The sequence below is a fragment of the Leucoraja erinacea genome, chromosome 19 (genome assembly GCF_028641065.1).
Source record: "Leucoraja erinacea ecotype New England chromosome 19, Leri_hhj_1, whole genome shotgun sequence".
NCBI classification, from domain to species: domain Eukaryota; kingdom Metazoa; phylum Chordata; class Chondrichthyes; order Rajiformes; family Rajidae; genus Leucoraja; species Leucoraja erinaceus.
In genome coordinates, this window is record NC_073395.1 from 13,291,412 (window position 1) to 13,312,005 (window position 20,594).

The 20,594-nt window shown below is 44.7% G+C and overlaps 1 protein-coding gene across 2 annotated transcripts; it reads right to left on the reverse strand.

Annotated features, from left to right (window-relative positions):
- Nucleotides 1-603: 603 nt before the first annotated feature.
- Nucleotides 604-19,016, reverse strand: LOC129706231 (fibulin-1-like). 2 transcript variants are annotated; one of them, XM_055650343.1, is made up of 7 exons: nucleotides 18,891-19,016; nucleotides 8,159-8,311; nucleotides 6,747-6,872; nucleotides 5,027-5,143; nucleotides 3,902-4,000; nucleotides 1,210-1,335; nucleotides 604-839 (listed from the first exon to the last, which is right to left on the reverse strand). In XM_055650343.1, the coding sequence occupies exons 1-7, from the start codon at nucleotides 18,961-18,963 to the stop codon at nucleotides 637-639; spliced, it is 897 nt and encodes a 298-aa protein (XP_055506318.1). In that variant the 5' UTR covers nucleotides 18,964-19,016; the 3' UTR covers nucleotides 604-636. The 2 variants fall into 2 exon arrangements, with proteins under 2 accessions (XP_055506318.1, XP_055506317.1); XM_055650342.1 differs by having other exon boundaries at nucleotides 8,159-8,314; nucleotides 18,891-18,993.
- Nucleotides 19,017-20,594: the final 1,578 nt, after the last annotated feature.

Genomic DNA, 20,594 nt, shown 5'->3' on the forward strand with positions numbered 1-20,594 from the left:
GATGTCAAGCAAAGAGGTTCCCTGATAGGCAGATTGTTGAACAAAGGTTAGATTTAACCATATAAAAGCATTTAGAAGCATCTAACCATTGGTTAGCATCTAACCATTTAGCAGAGGTGTGAGCCCGGAAGGGATACCTAGTTGTGAACTGTGAAGTTAAAGGGCATTTGGTGAAGGGGGAGGGGGGGGTGGAGAAGCTAGTGCAAGGTCGGCCAGGGTTCAGAGGAAGGGAGTGGTGGAAGCTGTGGAGAGACCAAAAGGGGGGAAAGGAAGGGGGGGGGGGGGGGGGGGGGAGGCATGTGTGTTTGTAGAAGTTACCTAAAATTAGAGAATTAAATGTTTATACCATTGGGTTGTAAGCTACTCACGCTGAATATGAGGTGTTGTTTCTCCTCCTGCATGTGGCCATTCTCAATGAACACTTATCTGTGCTCCGCCAAGACTTACTAGACATTATCCCTCTAAACCTGTCCTATCCATGTACCTGCCCAAATATTTCTTAAACGTTGCGGTAGTACCTGCCTCAACTACCTCCTCCGGCAGCTTGTTCCATACACCCAGATGATAGGAATAATATCAGAAATTTGCAGCTATTATGAATCTAGACATGAATAGATCGGTTATGAAGGTCACGCCTCAGTCCCTTATGATCTTATGATTCGGGAGAAGAGACTTAATCGCAATTGGCAGCAGTAAATTGTGAAATGTCATACCGATGCAGGATGTTCTGCTTCCACGGCTCAAGATGTAGCCATGGTGACAAAGACACCGGTAACTGCCCAATTGGTTGACACAGCGCTGGGAACATCCACCATTGCCCTGCGCACATTCATCCACATCTGGGAAGTTTAAACAAACATCAGTAAGAAATCTCAGAGGCCACGTGATGCTAATGCAATAAGCACACTAACATTGCTTTTACCCCTACAATGGGCAAGAGATTTTCTACATCCCCTCCCTCCCACTGCCTCTTGCAAAGACGTTTGCTGCGGTCTCAGTCCACCAGTAATTAATTTTAGGCTCCCACAGTGAAAAGTGTGAAGTTTTCCAAGTAGGGTAAAAATGGAAAGGAGGAACAAAGTAAGCGAGCTAAGCAAGAAACAACAAAAATATGTTATCTTTATAATGGTATCAGCATTGCAAACAGGTCAATCCGCACGCAATATGTGTTTACAGAAATAAATCATATTGTTAAATGACCATTCAGACCTGTGCATGTTGTTCTGTTGTCGGGACTCAAGGTGTAGCCTGTGTGGCAGTCACACCGGTAACTGCCCACAGTGTTCACACAGCGCTGGGAGCAGCCGCCATTGCTCTGAGCACATTCATCCACATCTGAAGAAAACGGACAAGGTATCTTTACTATTTGTTAAAAACAAGACATAATCACGGACCACTCACACCCTGACCATTCTCCCTTTCCTATCGGGCAAAAGATACGAAACCTTGAAAGCACGAAGCACCAGGTCTAAAAACTGGTGGTGTGCCTCAGGGTTCCGTGCTGGGCCTGTTGCAGTTTGTGGTTTACATCAGCGGTTTGGATGAGAACGTACGAGGCAGGATTAGTAAGCCTGCAGATGACACGCAAGCAGGTGGCGTGATGGATAGTGAAAATGGTTATCATCATTTGCAACAGAACCATTACCAGTTGGGCATGTGGGCTGTGGAATGGTTAATGGAGTTCAATGCAGAGAAGTAAGTGCTAGGTATTGCATTTTGAGAAGTCAAACCAGGGACAGACCTTCACAGTGAATGACAGTGGCACTGGGGAATTGTTGGCGAGCAGAGGGATCTAGAAGTGTATATTGCTTTTTGAACGTGGTGTCACAGGTAGATAGGGTGGTCAAAAATGCTTTTGGTACATTGGTCTTCATCAGTCAGAGTATTGAGTATAGAAGTTGGGAGGTTGTGCCACAGTTGTACAATATGTTAGAGAGGGTACATTCGGAGCATTGTGTTCAGTTTTATCTCCCTGTTATAGGAATGATGTTGTTAAGCTGGAAAGGGTGCAGAGAAGATTTACAAGGATATTGCCAGGACTCGAGGGCCTGAGCAATTGGGAGAGGTTGGTGCAGCTAGGACTTTATTCCTTGGAGTGCAGGTGGACGTGGGATGATCTTATAGAGGTATATAAGAGCATGAGGGGAATAGATAGGGCAAATGCACTGAATCCCTTAACCAGAGGAGGAAAATCAAGAACCGGAGGACGTAGGTTTAAGGTGAAAGGGGAAACCTGAGGGCCAAATCTTTCATAATACCATTACCAAGAGACAGAAAGTAAAATCCTCGCTGATATAACTTAACTTCAGAAAATGCAATTAATACAGCATTAGTTAGGGCTATGTAATTGCCATGGTCAATCTGATCTCTCCACCACACTGCGATCAGTTTTATTTGCATGAAACTGACTATGGTCAGAATGGTTAAGAAAGAACTGTAGTTGCTGGAAAAATCGGTAGACAAAAATGCTGGAGAAACTCAGCGGGTGAGGCAGCATCTATGGAGCGAAGGAATAGGTGATGTTTCAGGACGAGACCCTTCTTCAGCCTGATGTGGGGGTTGGGGGGGCGGGAAGAAGAAAGGAAGAGGCGGAGACAGTGGACTGTATGTTCATTCAGCTGGGGTACAAACTACCCAAGCGAAATATGAGGTGCTGCTCCTCCAATTTGCGGCGGGACTCACTCTGGCCATGGAGGAGGCCCAGGACAGAAAGGTCGGATTCGGAATGGGAGGGGGAGTTGAAGTGTTGAGCCACCAGGGGGTCAGGTTGGTTAATGCGAACTGTGCGGAGGTGTTGGGCCAAGCGATCGCCAAGCCTGGGCTTGGGCTCACCGATGTAGAATGGGATCAGAATGTCAGAATGGGATCAGATTCAGAGGAAAGGTGTGTCAAGATCCCTGGGATGGTCATGATAACACAAAATGAAGGAAAATTAAGGGAGATCTTTGCACTGACCTTGCTATGCACATTTATGGCTTCATCCATCCAGAAACAGCATTAACTTCAAAGACAATTTGTTTGCTGTGAATCATTTGGAGATCTGTGGCAATATATCAGCTGCAATATAAGCATTTATGTTGCCAGAGACTTGGGTTCGATCCTGACTACGGGTGCTGTCTGCACGGAGTTTGCATGTTCTCCGTGTGACTGCGTGTTTTTTCTGGGGTGTTCCAGCTTCCTCACACACTCCAAAGATTCATAGGTTTGTAGGTTAACTGGCTTTGGTAATAAAAAATTGCAAATGTCCCTAGTGTATTGGATAGTAGTAGTGTACGGGATGATCGCAAGTCGGCGCATATACGGTGGGCCAAAGGGTTGGTTTGTACCCTCGCCCTGTGACTGTATAGGTCATCTTGGGTGATCTACATAGATTCCTCCCACATCTTAAAGTCGCACGGGCAAATAGCATAGTTACCCACTGTAAGTTGTCCCCAGTGTGTAGGTGTGTGGTAGAATGTAGTGCGGGCTGGTGATGGGTATGTGGTAAACATATAATGGAATAAGTGTACGATTGATACATGGAGGAAGGAACTGCAGATGCTAGTTCAAACTGAAGATAGACATAAAAAGCTGTCTGAAGAAGGGTCTTGGCCCAAAACATTACCTATTCCTTTTCTCCAGAGATGCTGTCTGACCCGCTGAGTTACTCCAGCTTTTCGTGTCTAGGATAGATGAAGGTGGGTACTTGTGTTGGCACGTGTGTGGTGGGCCGAGTGGCCTGTTCCTGTGCTCCATGGCCCTGTGGCTTTATCAGTTAGCTTTAATAACTTGAAGCAAAATTTTGGAAGGGAGGGTTTCTGGATAGATTCTCCCCCTCGCTTTCACAAGTGTATAACATCTAGACAGTGAATCTCTGGTTGATCAGGAATGAATCTTCACCCATTCCTCTTCAGGCACTAACCTGTGCAGTTACCATCCAGGCACACACAGAAGTAGCTCCCCACTGTATTCAAACATTGCTCTTGTGGTTTGCATGGAGAACTTCGGCATTCATTGACATCTAAGAATAGAAGGGGAATAGAGATATGAAAAGAACACCAAACATATTCCGAATTTTCCATTGTCCTAATAAATAATCTATCAATCAGGCCGCTATGTCGGGTATGGTGTGGCGTTTTCAGGTGTTGTTGCAGCTGCACTCAAGCAGACAAGTGGTGGATATTTAAGTGTCTCAACCCAAACTTTCACCCATTCCTTCTCTCCAGAGAAGCTGTCTGACCCACTGAGTTGCTCCAGCTTCTTATGTCTATATTCTACCACACTTCTGACCTGAGCCTTGGACAGTCAATGGTAATCCATGGGATATTAATAGTGGAATATCAGTGACATTAATGCAAGTGAATGTCAAAAGGAGAGAGATTAATGTTCTCTTGTTGGACATCATTATAGCCTAGAACTTGTTTGGTGTGAATATTACCTTCCACCTGGAAGCCCAGGCCAAGATATAGTTAGGACATTTAAGTTCATAAGGTCATAACTGACTGGAGTAGTATTCAGCCATTTGGCCCATCATGTCGACTCCGTCATTCAATCATGGCTGATCCAACTCTCCTTCCTAATCCCATTCTCCTGCCTTTTCCCCATAACCTCTGACACCTGTACTAATCAAGAACCTATCTATCTTTGCCTTAAAAATATCCACTGTCTTGGCCTCCACAGCCTTCTGAGGCAAAGAATTCCACAGATTCACCACCCTCGGACTAAAATGAAATTTCTCCTCATCTCCTGAAAAGAACGTCCTTTAATTCTGAGGCTATGACCTCTAGTCTTAGGCTCACCCACTAGTGGAAAAATTCCTCTCATCGACTCTATCCAAGCCTTTCATTATTCTGTGCGTTTCAATGAGGTTCCCGCTCATTCTTCTAAACTCCAGCGAGTACAAGCCCAGTGCCGACAAGCGCTCATCATAGATTAACTACTCATTCCTGGGATCATTCTTGTAATGGATTGTTTGGCCTGGGCACTTCAATGCCGGCTCAGCCTGGGAAGGCCACAGCCCTTGAATGAACGTTAGAATAAGACTAACCTTTGCAGATGTTGCCTCTGTACTCAAAGCCCGCCCTGCAGTCACATCTGTAACCCCCTGGAACGTTTGCGCATGTGGTCACGGAATTGCAAGGATTCCTTAGGCATTCATTGATGTCTGAGGAAAGAAACAGAATTTCGATGTCAACCAGGACCATCCAATCTTGGATTGTTTCATTTAGTTTAGTTTAGATGTACAGCGTGGAAAATGGGCCTTCAGCCCACCGAGTCCGCATCGGCCAGCGTTAGCTGAACACTAACACTATCCGACACACTAGGGACAATTTACAATCTTCACCAAAGCCAATTAACCTGCAAACCTGTAAGTATTTGGAGTCCGGTAGGAAACTGGAGCACCCGGGGAAAACCCACGTTGTCACGGGGAGAACGTACAAACTCCGTACACACAGCATCCGTAGTCAGGATCGAACCTGGGTCTCTGCCGCTGTAAGGCGGCACCTCTAGCATTGCACCACCGTGATGGATAGGAGAACATTTGTGGGCTTGAAAGACTCCTTGGATACTTTCTCAATGAGTCCCTTCATAGTATCCAAATGTCAGGGCCCTGAGGGGTATTGTAGAGCTGAGGTCCCCTTTCACAGAGTCATACAGAAACAGAATAGGCCCTTCAGCCCACTATGTCCATGCCGACCTTGTCATTTTATCTGTAAATGGACCACAATCTTCTCTGCCTTGCCGATTCAAGAGCTTGTCAAGATGTAAGATAAATGTTGTGAGTACCTACCTCCACAATCCTCAGGCAGTGTTCTGATTAACAAAGAGATGTGACTTTTCTGCTGCAGTGAGCAGCAAACTGCGATACAAGGCATGTTTCAGCTACCACCTACTGGATTATGAGGGAACTGAGGTTGATATCTACATGTGGAGCACTAACGTGGAGCTCTGCCAGCGCTCTTATCAAATGTTATCACCACTAACTTGGATAATCTTAGTCTCGAGTTATATTGTTTCTCAGAGAATTGAAGGCAGGAGCACAGCTGACTATGTACGCATGAAGGCATGGTGGGCATGAGCCCTTCTTACTATCTTTATTCAGTATCTGTGACAATGTCCACTTTGATTACCTGTCTTCCTTCAATCCTGTCCCATACCCGAGGCTTGTAGCACATGTCCAGTGCGGCCACTACAGAGGCACCCACGCCAATGTGGTTATTAGTGGAGCAGAGAGACTGCACCTCCCCCTAAAGTCTTCAGTCAGGTTAGAGTCAATAGTTGGGCTGCAGGCACCATTCATAGTGCAGGGGCACCAAATAGAGGTGGTGAAATGTGGCTGAATGGCCCTTCAAATGTTGCCCCCCCCCCCCGTGAGTACTCTGTGCTGTTTATAAAGCAGAAAAATCACAACATTGCTTCAACTGCTTACATGGTAAGCAGGCATGGCACAACCAAAAGACAAGAGTGTTTTATTGTCATATGTCCCGAAACGGAACAATGAAATTCTTACTTGCAGCAGCACAACAGGATGTGTAAATACACTACTATGTAAATGTAGTAAAAGCACAGAGTGTAAATATATAACTAACTAACTTACAAACAAATGGGAAAGTTTGGACAAGACCCAGATATTGCCTATGTTTTAGCAAACGGTAAGGGCTTTGCGAAGAGCAAGGGGGTTTAATACAGAGAATCGGGCATACGATCAGATCCTTAAAAACAAATTCAGGGGAAATGCAACAGAAAGAACATGTGAAAGGCCAGACCTGTACATGTGGTTCTGTTGTCGGGACTCAAGGTGTAGCCTAGGTGGCAGTCGCACCGGTAACTGCCCACAGTGTTCACACAGCGCTGGGAGCAGCCGCCATTGCCCTGCGCACATTCATCCACATCTGAAGAAAATGGACATAAAGTATATTTACTACATGTTAAAACATGACATACCCAAGGATCACTCACACCTTGGCCATTCTCCCTTTCCCATCGGGCAAAAGATACCAAACCTTGAAAGCACGAAGTGCCAGGTTTATGCTGGTGGTGTTCCTCGTGGAACCACGCTGGGCCGTTTGCTGTTCGTGGTTTTTATCAACGGTTTGGATGGGAATATACGAGGCGTGATTAGTAAGCTTGCAGATGTCACAAAAGCGAGTGGATCGTAGATAGCAAAGATGGTCATCAAAAATTGCAGCAGGATCTTGATCAGTTGGGCATGTGGGCTGAGGAATGGTTAATGGAGTTTAAACAAGCTAAGTGCAAAGTGTTGCAATTTTGGAAGTCAACCCAGGGCAGAATGTCAGGGCCCTGAGGGGTATTGTAGAGCTGAGGGATCTAGGAGTGCAGTAAGTATATTTACTACCTGTTAACACAAGACATAATCAAGGACCACTCATATTCACATCTAGAGAGAGGTGAAAGGGCTCGGGGAGAAATGGATGCAGATTAGATAGAACTGCCTTAAATCCGGCACTAAACATGCACTAAGTTCTCCGATGGTCTTGGATAGAGCCATCCATTTTAAATCTTTGTATTGAAATGAACGGAAATAAAGATCAGGAGAGATGGCGGCTCACATTCATCTGGGCAAGGTGAAAGTCTACCACATATTGACAAAGAGAATTTGTTGTACCATTAGAGTTTGGTACCAATAGAAGACACTGTAGCGACAGATTTATATAACGTTCAAGAGATTACTCACTCTGTGCTGGAGTAACACCACGGGTCGGGCAGCATCCCTGGGGAACATGGATAGGTGACATTTTGTGTTGGGACCCTTCTTCAGACTCCCAATAATCTGAATGTGTAGGAAGGAACTGCAGATGCTGGTGTAAACTGAAGATAAGACACAAAAAGCTGGAGTAACTCAGTGGGACAGGCAGCATCTCTGGAGAGAAGGAATGGGTGATGTTTCGGGTCTCTCCAGAAATGCTGCCTGTCCCACTGAGTTACTCTAGCTTTTTCTGTCTATTCCAATAGACTGAAGTTGGGAGGATTTCCAGTCAAAAGTTATGGTTAGACTTATGGGAGCTAACAATAGGTTTACCAGGGATAGCCACTGAGACCAATGAGTCTAAGAAACAATCGTTGTTCTAGCAATAGAATGGAATGAGGGGTGTGAGGGGAGGTTGGGGAGGTGGTTTTAATCAATGGTTTCATACACCTTCAGTTCTAATGGACTGACCTTGACAGTCTCCTTCTCGTCCACTGCCTGCGTATCCCAAGATGCAGGAACAATGGTATCCAGGGCTCTCCTGAGTGACGGGTGGCACGCTCACACACTTGGCCAGCACAGGGTCACAGCCGTGGGTCCCATCCAAGCACTGATCATCCTGACCTGCTGGCAGGAACAAACAGGTTAGACCCACATCACAAATGAACGCTGACATTCACACACACCGGAGGCAATTCACACCAGTCAGGAAAATATTGCTCAGGTTCAGCAACACAGAGGTATCACGACCATTCTTTAGGGTCATTTCTCAAGTCAATAATTAAGTAGGAATCCAAAGACTTCCTTGTAAAAGTGGTAATCTTGAAGCGGGGAACGGCAGATGCTGAAATCTTGCTCAGAACACAAAGTGCGGGAGTAAGTCAGCGGGTCAGGCAATATCTCTGGATGAAGAGGCCAAGCGTAGACTCCTACAGATCGGCAAGACCAAGTGTAGACTTGGCGATCGTTTCACTGAACACTTACGCTCAGCCTACCTCAGCCGATGCAACCTCTCAGGTGCCAAACATTTCAACTCCCCTTCCCATTCCCACACTCACCTTTCTGCCCTGAGGCTCCACCACTATCAGAGTGAGGCTACATATAAATTGGACGAACGGCACCTCATATTTTGCTCGGGCAGCTTACAACCCAATGGCATGAACGTTGATTTCTCTAATTTCAAGTAACTCCTGCATTCCCTCCTCTCCCTCAATCCCCCCTCCCCCACCCTAGTCAGCCGACCAGTTCCACTGGCAACATCCTTGGATCCCTCTTGTTATCACACCTTCCCCAGCCAACAATGGACCATTGTGGGCTCCACCCTTCCTGATTTATTGGCAAGCCCGAATTGTTCAGGTCTTTTCTCATGTCCAGTTTATCCCCACCCCCCACACCTCTCTGTTACCTATTATGTTTCACCAGAGATGCTGCCTGACCCTTTGAGTTGCTCCAGCATTCAGTGTCTATTTCTGGAGAACACGGATAGGCAGTATTTTACTTGGTTTCCTGTGGTTGCGTGGGGAAGTTCCATGCTACAGATATTTTCCAACATTATCTGTTTTCGTTCTGCATTGTAGCCCTTGTTCGCGGGTGGTGGAGGAAACAAATGTTTTGTGTGGCAGATACTTGGGAGTGAATAATGGTCTGGCCTGCCAAACTGATGGGATGCTCTGTCCTAGACAATGTCGTCTTTCCGCTGACTGCTTGGCACGCAACAAAAGCTTTTCACTGTAACTCGGTACACATGACAATCAACTAAACAAAACTAAACTAAGCAATCTTCAGCGAACATCTCCATTCCTGATATTATGATGGAAGGAAGATAACTGATGAAGGAATTGAAGATGCTTGCACTGACGAATCAGCCCTGAGGATGGTTACAGATTGTCAAGGCCGACTGGTAGAGCTGTTGCCTCAAAGCTTGCAAAACCTGGGTTCGATCCTGACTTTAGGTGCTTTCCCTGTGAAGTTTGCACGTTCATCTTGTCACCATGTAGGTTTCTTCCTGGTTCTCTGGTGTCATCCCACATCCCAAAAAGACATGTGTGGGAAGGAACTGCAGAAGCTGGTTTATTCAAGGTGGACACAAAAAAGCTGGAGTAACTCAGCGGGACAGGCAGCATCTCTGGAGGGAAGGAAGTGACATTTTGGGTCGAGACCCTTCAATATCCTCCACTTGCCTGGATGAGTGCAGCTGTAACAATACTCAAGAAAACCCCATACCATGGAGGACATAGCAGCCTGATTGACAGATTATTTATTGGGACAAAGGAAAATTTTGTTTTCATATCTCTATTCCCCTTCTATTCTTCAACGTCAATTAATGTAGAAGTTCTCCATGCAAACCACAAGAGCAATGTTTGAATACAGTGGGGAACTACTTCTGTGTGTGCCTGGTTGGTAACTGCACAGGTTAGTGCCTGAAGAGGAATGGGTGAAGATTCATTCCTGGTCAACTGGAGCTTCACTGTCTAGGTGTAAGACACTTGTGAAAGGGAGGAAGAACATCTGTCCAGAAACCCTCCCTTCCCAAATTTTTGCTTCATGTTGAAGCTCTCACCCATTCCTTCTCTCCAGAGATGCTGCCTGTCCCGCTGAGTTACTCTAGCTTTTTGTGTCTATCTTTCACAAAATGACACGCGAGTTTGCAGTTTCATTGGCTTCTGTAAATTGCACCCAGCGTGTAGAGAGTGGATGCAAAAATGCGATAACGCAGGACTTGTGATGGCAGGTGATCGATGGGTTGCATGGACTTGGTGGGCCAAAGCGCCTGCTTCCATGCTGCATCTTTGAATCAATCGAGATCAACCCGTGCCACATCACGCATCACCAAGGGTATTAACTCTGACAGAGAGCTGTCAGTAAGCTCTTATTACTGTTGGAGTTATTCCTGGCTCCACATCTATTGAGACCAATTGATTCCAGACCTCTTTAATTATAACAGTTGATTGAAATGTGCAATGATGCTTAATGGAAGGAACGCTTTACCATGAGGGAGTTAACCCTGATGGAGACTGATATGTATCACAGCAGGTCTTATAATCCCAGGCTAATATGAATCTAGGCTTTATAAGCCATTTCAGGGTAGTCAATAGGGACTGATATAATTATGAGACAAATTAACGTCATGGCATTTTTTTGGGTCAATCATCAGGTACCAGGAATAATGACTTTGCTTCTCAGTAAAATGAACCTGATGTCCAATTAAGGGGCCTTAGGTTAGTGTTGACTGGAGGGGAATGGTGTGCATTGTTGGAGTTGTTGGCTGGTGTCAGCTGAAGCCACTATGGTTCTTCAGGGGGATTAAACAAACATTGATCAAAGACGCAGTTCCAGGTGCACAGTTCCTTGAAAATGGCATCACGGTTAGATAGGGTGGTCAAGAAGGCTTTCAGAGTCCATCGGGTCAGAGTATTCAGTATAGAGGCTGGGATGTGTAGGAAGGAACCGCAGATGCTGATTTACACTGAAAATAGACACAAAATGCTGGAATAACTTAGCAGGGCAGGCAGCATCGCTGGAGAGAAGGTGTGGGTGATGTCTCGGGTCGAGACCCTTCTTCAGGCTTCAGATGCTCCGGTTTTCTTTACATTCCTTAAACCTGAAGATAAGTTAGTTTGCTGCTATATCTTACCCCTGGTGTACTTATGTGGAAAACATGTGGGACTGATGGGGTCGCTCTGTGTGGAGTCGGTATGGACGTGATGGGCTGAATGTAGACCCCGAGCTGGTATGGTGTTGACGGCTGAGCCTTTCTATGCATCCTGCTAGGAGGTCGCTAGTCACATCTCCATCTCCACCTCCTCCACTGCCTGTATTTCATTTCCATTCTCATGTGGGTAGTGCATGACCCCAAAATATGTTGGCTTGAGTAATACTGTCAGGGAGACAAGCTCTTTGACCCAACTTGCCCACACCGGTCAACATGTCCCATCCACACTGGTCCCACCTGCCTGTATTTGGCCCATATTCCTCTAATACCCGTCCTATCCATGTACCTGTCTAAATGTTTCAAACGTTTTCCGGTTTTATTAAACGCTAGACGATTCAACACTGCCTGCTACCATTTCTGAATTTGCTTTCTTGGTGTGGTTTATGAAAGAGACTCTCTACTGTTTAAAAATAAAGGACAATCAGCGATTGACAATAAAATCTTGCTGTGCAAGCATCACCCATGCATCTGGAATGCAAACATGCTAGATTCTTGTTAGTGATATAGAATGACTTGCCAAATACTTGCACCTGAAACCATCAACGTTTAAGTGGCTGGGGTGAGTTTCAAGGAAGTTATTTCGGTGAAACTGTTCCAGCAGATCCCTGGGGATAAAGGTACCGCCCAGTGTTGAAGCCATTCAAGCCAGAAGCTGCTGTACTTGATTCTTGGTTTGTTCTCCGCCAACTGGGTTTGAACTGCTCAAAAGCAGTAGACATTGTAGATAGAAAGCAACTCAACAGGATGGAAGGGAAGATGTGAGAGCACTTCCAGAGGGTCTTCACTATACTTTCTCTCCCCCCACCCCCCTCCTCCCCATTGTCCTTTCAAGTAAAGACTCGTCAGCAGTTAATATAGATGCAGGCATCATATACTGTAGGTATAGGCATACACTAGGAACTGTAGATGTTGGAAAATTAGTAAAATAAGTACTGGAGTAATTCAGTGGGCCAGGTAGTATATTTGGAGATAATGGATGAGACTTGAATCATCGCCAATCTATGTTCTCCAGAAATGCCGCCAGACCCGCTGAATTACTGCGGCACTTTGCAATTTTTAGGTGCAGACAGAGATATGCTGACCTCTCAACTCTTCTCACATTGTGCTCAAATTTATACAGCGCCCAGCTATTATAAAGGGACAGGATCTCTACTGGTGCGGCAGTGTTAACCCATGTGGTGAGAAAATTTTCAAATGTGCTTTGGTTTCTACCAGGGCATCTAATCCCCAGCGCTGGTCTCAAACCTCCCATCACACAAACACCCAACATCAGTCTATACAAAAGTCTGAGACTGTCCACTTCCACCTGCTACCCATGCAATAACTTTCTATCTCCTGGCTGGTTAACACACACCAAAAACGGTTGCATGGTACCTTGATACACGTGACAATATACAAAACGTAACTGAACTGGGAAGAGAGGTCTTCAATGCTTATTTGCCCACATTCTGACACCAGTTTAGAAACAGCTCATTGACAATAACTACATATCTCTGGCTGCAGAGTTAAGGTACAAACAAAATCTGTCTGTTTCCTTCAGGAAGGCTTGCAAGCAATCTCCAGTGGCACTCCAGAACAGTTTGATGATCAAATCCATTGTATTTATGTGCTTTTGGCCCTATTCGGGTTAGCATGGGATACAAATGCAGTAAGATCCAGCTTATTCTCATCAAACAGTTGACCTAAGCTGACCTAAGTCATGACCAACCATCCTTCCTTTGCTATGGCAAAAGGAACACAATGAATCTGATCAAGTATTGCAACTCTCAATTTTCCTAAAACATGGGATCAATTGGTGGCATGGCATACAGTGTTATACATGAAGAGCCATTGGAGATCCACCTGTGTCTGAGCTACTGGAAAAGTCATCAGCAGACCATGTTGTTTTAGGCTGGAGATGTAGAGTCGGCTTGCTTGGTGTAAATGTTGGAATTGGCAAGAAACTTCATTGCAAAGCTTAGGCTGACCAAGTTGGGAGCAATGTCCTATTGAAAAGTATATCCAGGGGCATACTGGGGAAAACGTGCTTCAAAATAGTTTTTCGCTGATGGGTTTGTGTGTTAAAAGAAGACATGACCTATGATAATTTGTTCACCCGTATTACACAAAGTGCAGGAGTAACTCAACGGAGCAGGCAGCATCTTTGAAGGATAGGCAACATTCCTTCTTTGGACTGATTGTGGATGACAGTGGAGGCCAATTCTCTGGATGCTTTCAAGAGAGAGTTAGATGGAGCTCTTAAAGATAGCGGGGTCAAGGAATATGGGGAGGGGGGGGGAGGGGGGGAAGGCAGGAACGGGTACTGATTGTGGATGATCAGCCATGGTCACAGTGAATGGCAGTGCTGGCTCGAAGAGCAAAATGGCCTGCTCCTGCACCTGTTGTCTATTGTCTATGTAATGGGCGAGAAAGCTGCATAAGAGGCCAGGGTGGGACAAAATCTGGCAAATGATTGTTGGATATTGGTGAGGGGGGGATTTGATTAGCAGATGGGTGGAGGAAGGCTGGAGATGAAAAGAAGACAAAAGGGGTCTAAAGGAGACAAGGTGTTGATTAGAAGAGAAGAGGTTTCACAAAGCAGTGAAATGTAAAGCCCGAGGGGGGAAGGGGAGTATGATGAAGAGGGGTGGATTAGTAGTGGGGCTGAATGTTCACTCATCTGTGCTGACTGTTCACAATGACTCTTTGGCTAATCTGATTTCAAAATTCTCATCCTCATTCTGCAACCTTCAAAAGCTAATATCTCTTGTCCATGCCCACTTATTTCATTGCATCTAAGCTTTCAGATAACCAAACCTAAAACTCTGATGGTCAGAAGTAGGGTATTGACCCAAGATGTCATCCTTCTTCTCCAGAGATGCTGCCTGACCTGCAGAGTTACTCCAGCACTTTGTATCTATCTTCGATATAAACAAATATCTTCAGTTCCTTCCTACCCCATAAACTCTGAAATTCACCTTCCCACTACTCTTTTTGCTATATTCCTCCGTTAAAAACATCTCCTTGATGAAGCTCTGGACCCCCCACCCCCCCCCACCCACCCCGCAAGAGACTTGGATGTTATGCAGCAAATGACCACTAATAGTTACCAGATTTGAAATCACCGGTTAATCTTTGACCAATTGCCCTTTCCTAAGTTATCCAACATTCAGGACTGTGTGAAATCTGGGTGTGCTGTTGTAACATTCAAAATGTCTCCTTCTCATCACAATGACATTAAGGATATGAATATCAACAAAAAAAAAACTGCACATGCTGAAATCATCCCTGACTGGAAATGCTATTTTTTTCTCTTTCCACAGGTGCTGCCTGACTTGCTGAGTTTTTCCACCATTTTCTGTTTTTGCGATATTAACTCAGTGTATCAAGGACAATTGCCAATGCCTTATATGTACTAAAAAAACATTTGATAGACACAAAATGATGGGAATTGCATTGCTGAATATCGATTTCTCTAATTTCAGGTAACCCTTGTATTCCTTCTGTCTCCATCCCTCCCCCACCCTGGACGTCCTGCTGGTCTTACTGTTCGCAGCCCCTCGTTATCACCCCAACAGCCAACAATGGAACATTGTGGGCTCTTTGGTCATCAGTGTCGGCTCTGATCTGTTCTGCACCTTTTCATACCTCCAGTTTCCCTCTCTCCTGACCCTCAATCTGAAGAAGGATCCCAACCCAAAATGTCACCTATTTCTTTTCTGTAGAGATGCTGACTGATCCATTGAGTTACTCCAGCCTTTTGTGTCTATCTTCGGGGTAAACCAGCATCTGCAGTTCCTTCCTACACATACAAACAAATGAGTTAAGAGCAGGAAGAGGTAATTCAGTCCCTCAAACTTGCTCCACCATTTATAACGAATGGCTCTAGCCTAATTCCTCGTTCCTCTCCATCCTCAACAGCCAGTCGCTCTCGGCTAAACAAAGATGTGCCTCGGAAGTAGTCAAAGACTCTGCTTTCGTCACCCTTTTAGGAAGAGTTCTGCAGATGCATAAAACGCTTGAGAGAGAAACATTTCATCTTATCCCTCTGCCTGAAACAGGAGATCACATATTATTAAACAATCACCTTTGTTCTAGATTCTCCCTTAAGGCAAAACATCATCTCTACATCAAACCTGTCACAACCCCTTGTTACAATAGTGTAATAGATGTAACCAGTCCCATGGATCTATCTAAAGTGGTCACCTGTGAACTACAAGCTATAGATCTGAAAACAGGCCAGAAAACAGAGCGTTTTTGACAGCAAAATAACCATGAAGTTTAGAGTAATGGGACCTCTCCCTCGGTAGTGTCCAGCTGTTGGATTTGATAACAGTCTGGATATATTCCCTGTCATCCTGTAGCATATATTCTGCCTACAGCCAAGTCAACAGGGAGAAAAGCCTTTTACGTAGCATTTTACAGCCCAAGTTATTCAGTTCCAGTACTTACAGATCACTCCCACCTTGACTAATATCTTGCTAAAAGCATAAACTAATTTATTTCTCCCGGCGTGGGGAGACTGCCGTGTGGGAGGGGGAAGAACAACAGAGAGACCCGGCGTGGGGGGGAAGAACTAAGGGGCAAAGGGGCAGCTGACGCGACGGGGGGAGAAATTTGTAACTTTGTAAGCGCCCTTTATGGGTGACTATTCGCATACCTTGGGTATGCAAGAAAATAATCCCACTGTAACTTGTCACATGTGACAACAAAGCATTAAATGCGATTCAATTCAATTTGTCGTAAATGTATCTGCAATATTTCCTGTTGACAGCATTTTTAGAATTTATAGCAACAAGTGGTCAACTGTCACTTTGATCGGTCGGGGTCAGCGGCCGTTGAGGCCGTCGGCGGTCGAGGACGGGCCACGTGGAAGCTGGAGGACACACTGCCAGGAACAAAGGATCCGGCGTGGGGCGACTGCTGTGGGGGGGGGGGGGATGAACTAAGGAGGACGCAGCAGAGGTGGACCGCTGCGAGGGGGAGAGGGGTGGACAAAGGAGGATCCGGCATGGGACACATTGTAACTTTGTCGGTACCCTTTATGTGGCGACTATTTGCATTCCTTGGGTGGCAAAATAATTTCACTGTGACTTGTTACATGTGACAATAAAGTATTCATTCATTCATCTCTCTCATAACATTCACTCGCTCAGCCTCTTGTGCATGGTGAGAGGGCTTTGGCAGCAAACATCAGCCAGAGGGCAAGAGCATAACATCGCTCGATATTGTGAAAAGAGGATTAAAAGGCTTAAAATAAACAAGAGCGGTTGAGATTGTACCGCAGTTAATGTTGCGGTATGTATTACAGAGAAATACAGCGCGGAAGGGCTGAAGATGCAAAAGATAGAAATCATGTACCATCAGATTCAAGAACAACTTTTCCCCATTGTTAGCAACTACTGAATGATTCTCTCACTAGCTGGGGTGTAGTCCCAATCTCCCAACCTACCTCATTGTAGACCTTGCACTTAAAAAAAAATCTGCTTGCACTTACTCTGTAACGTTATAACATTATTTTCTGCCTTCAGGTAGTTTTCTCTTTCACCACCTGGTGTACTTATGTATAGCTTGTTTGGACTTTGTATGGCCTGATTGTATTCATGTCTAGTTTGATATGACTGCACAGCGCACACAACAAAACTTTTCCTTGTATCTCATTACACACGGCAATAATAAACCAATACCAATATCAACCACCTGTTTACACTAATCTTACATGAATCTCAATTTTTTAAAATCATTTTACATGCAATATAAAAACAATGTATTGTGAATGTTAGAAATCAGATAAGGTGCCGGAAATACCCAGCAGATCAGGAGGTATCCATGGAAAGAGAAACAGAGTTAATGTTTCAGTTCAGTGACATTCCATTAGAATTCTGAATCTGACCTAATCTGTAAATTATCCTCACTTGCTGACTACCACAAGGTACCTTGATTTTTTGCATGATTGACACCAATGCCTTCAAAACATTTTTTGGACATACATTTACTGGTGTTGTATTCACTGAGACTATCTATCTTTATATTCAGATGTAAACTGATTTGTTATGTGACTATTAAACAATGATTGTGCCTACCACCAAATTCAAGGACACCTTATTCCGAGGTGTTGTCAGCTTCCTTAACAGACCTCTTGTAAGCAAAGGATGGATTCATGATCCTGCAAACTACTTCATGCAGCTCTTACACTTTTCATTTGACACTGCATTTTCTCTGTAGCTGTAACATTATATCTAGTTTAGTGTAGTTTAGTTTAATTTTGTGATACAGTGGAAGCAGGCCCTACGGACCACCGAGTCCGCGCCGACCAATGATCACCTGTACTCTATCCTACACACCAGAGACAATTAACAGAAGGCATTTATCCTAGAAACCTGCACATCTTTGGAACGTGGGAAGAAACCGAAGCACTCGGAGAAAACCTGTGTGGTCACAGGGACAACGTACAAACTCCGTGCAGACAGCACCCGTGATCAGGATCGAACCTGGGTCTCTGGCGCTGTAAGGCAGCAACTCCACCTCTGCACCACTGTGCCACTTGATTCTACGTGGTTGAAACGTATTCACAAATGAATGGTTTACCTGGATAGCATGCTAAATGGTTTTTCTCTCGGTATTCGTATAATAAACGATACCAACTATTTTTAAACCACAACCCCTTTGCAATAAAGGACAATGAACAGTTTGCCTTCAACAAATGCCAGCAAATCTATTGCGATGCATGTCTTGGAACACCTCTGATCTTCACTCATTTGTAGGCTCTCTTCATTTAGATAATAATCCACCTGTTACTAGGGTGCAGCATTGAATTGAATTTAATTTACCAGGTTTCAGCCCAACCTCTCCATCCATCTACATTGCATTGCAGAATCACAATGGCCTCATCACAATAAGCTTTCCCATCCATTTTCGTATCATCGGCAAACATGGAAATTTGACATTTAGATCCCTCCTCCAGGTCATTAATGTAAATTGTAAACAGTTGAGGGTGAAGAACCGATCGCTGGGATACTCTGTCCATTACATCCATTCAGCCTGTAAAGGATCCATTCACTCCAACTCTGCTTTCTCTGTGATTGCCAGTTTTTATTCCACGCTAATAGAATTCCTTCATCCTTTTAATTTATGCATCAGAATCAGAACATAAACATCTAAGCAACGCAAACAGGTGTAGACCATTCACCCCGTCAAGTCTGCTCCACTGTTCAATAAGATCACAGCTGATCTTTCAAGACAACACTAATATCCTGCACTATCCCCATCTACTTATGTGCCTTTACTATTTAAAAATCTTATCCGTCTCAATTTTGAATGAAATCTACAGCTGAGCCTCCATAACTCTCCAAGGTCGAGAATTCCAAGGATTCACCACCCTCTGAGTCAAGATGGTCTTGAATCCTAACCTCCTGTTGCAGAGGTAAGGATGCTACTTGCCCGTTCTTGCTTCACACGTCCTCAATATCTGGGGTTAAGATACAGCAAATGAGAAACACATTGTCTCCTCACCACAGAGAGTCGCCCCTTCAGCCAGTACCCAAAGCATGGACAGCAAACGGAACTCCATTCTTAACCCAGCCATTCAATCTTCCTCCGAACATGTCTCACCAAGTACTGATATCGTTTGGAATATGGGTGTCCCTCTTATAAACGCAATTATCTATTCCCGATTGTCACACCCCTTTTCAATGCTGGCTGTGTCATTGTGAAGAGGGTGGGTCTTGCCCTGTTGCATGTATCGTAAACAAACCAAAATTCAAAACTGAAATGTCAGATCAGCAGCAAGCTAATACAGGGAAGTGAATTGAATTCCAGCTTCATTTAGAACTTGATTATCAGGAGGGGAAAAGGAAAGTACTTCAAAAAGCTAACGCAACCAGTGAATTGAGTCAGTCTGTGCATCCCTGGGCATGTCACTTTTAAAACAGTACTGTCGATCACAGTGTACAACACAAAGGAGTTAATTCAAGGTAATCCCCCCCCCCCCACCCCACCCACTCTGAGCATCTATTAGGCCACCACCGTAATCAGGTAACCTTAATGACGATCTTGGGATTTAATAGCTTAAATAGCTATCGCAGTCATAAAACAAAACCCTATTATTTGAGAAAGGCACAAAGCCAGTTGCATGTCAGAAATACGTTTTCAAGGACCTATTCCAGCATCGCTGACAGAGCTATGGGTGGGATCCTGAGGAAACGTTGCTTCTGTTGGGTCATTTGCAGTTTGCAGTATCGCAAAATTAAGCTCATGGCTGCTTTGGAAAACAGCCAGAAGTGATCTTTTTTAAAAGTTCATAAGTTCATACATTCTAGCAACAGAATTAAGGCATTCGGCCCATCAGGTCTACTCCGCCATCTAATCATGGCTGGTCTATCCTTTCAACTCCATTCTCCTGCCTTCTCCCCATGACGGGACTGTGCCTCTACTCACTGGAGTTTAGAAGGATGGAGGGAGGATCTCATGCTAATCAACCGTATAGTGAAAGGCCTGGACAGAGCGGGTGTAGAGAAGGTCTTTCCAAATGTAGGAGTGTCTAGGACCAGAGGGCACAGCTTCAGAATAAAAGGACATTCCTTCAGAACGGAGCGAGAAGGGATTTCTTTAGTCAGAAGTTGGTGAATCTGTGAAATTCAGTCGCTTGGACAGCCGTGAGAGGCCAAATCATTATATATTTTTAAAGCAGAGATTGATAGGTTCTTGATTAGTAAGGGTGTCAAATGTTGCGGGGTGAAGGCAGGAGAATGGGGTTGAGAGAGAAAAATACATCATCCAAAATTAAATGGTGGAGCAGACTCAGGGGGTTGAAATGCCTAATTCTGCCCCTATGTCTTATGAGCTTATGATAATATTTTCAGATTCAGATTCAGATTCAATTTTAATTGTCATTGTCAGTGTACAGTACAGAGACAACGAAAATTTGCAGGCCATCACTATGAATGGGAAGATAGAAACAATAAGATGCAGTAACTCAGCGGGTCAGAAAGCTCTCCCCTGACTCTCAGTCTAAAGGAGGGATCTCCACCCGAAATGTCACATATTTTCTTTCTCCCGACCCGCTGAGTTACTCTAGATTTGTGTCTATCGTCAGTTTTAGCCAGCATCTGCAGTTCCTCCCTACACTCTATGAATGGGAATCTCCCAGAACTGAGCCCATAATAATTTATCCCCTTCAAGCTGTACAAGGGACAGACAACTCCAAAAGGCCAATAA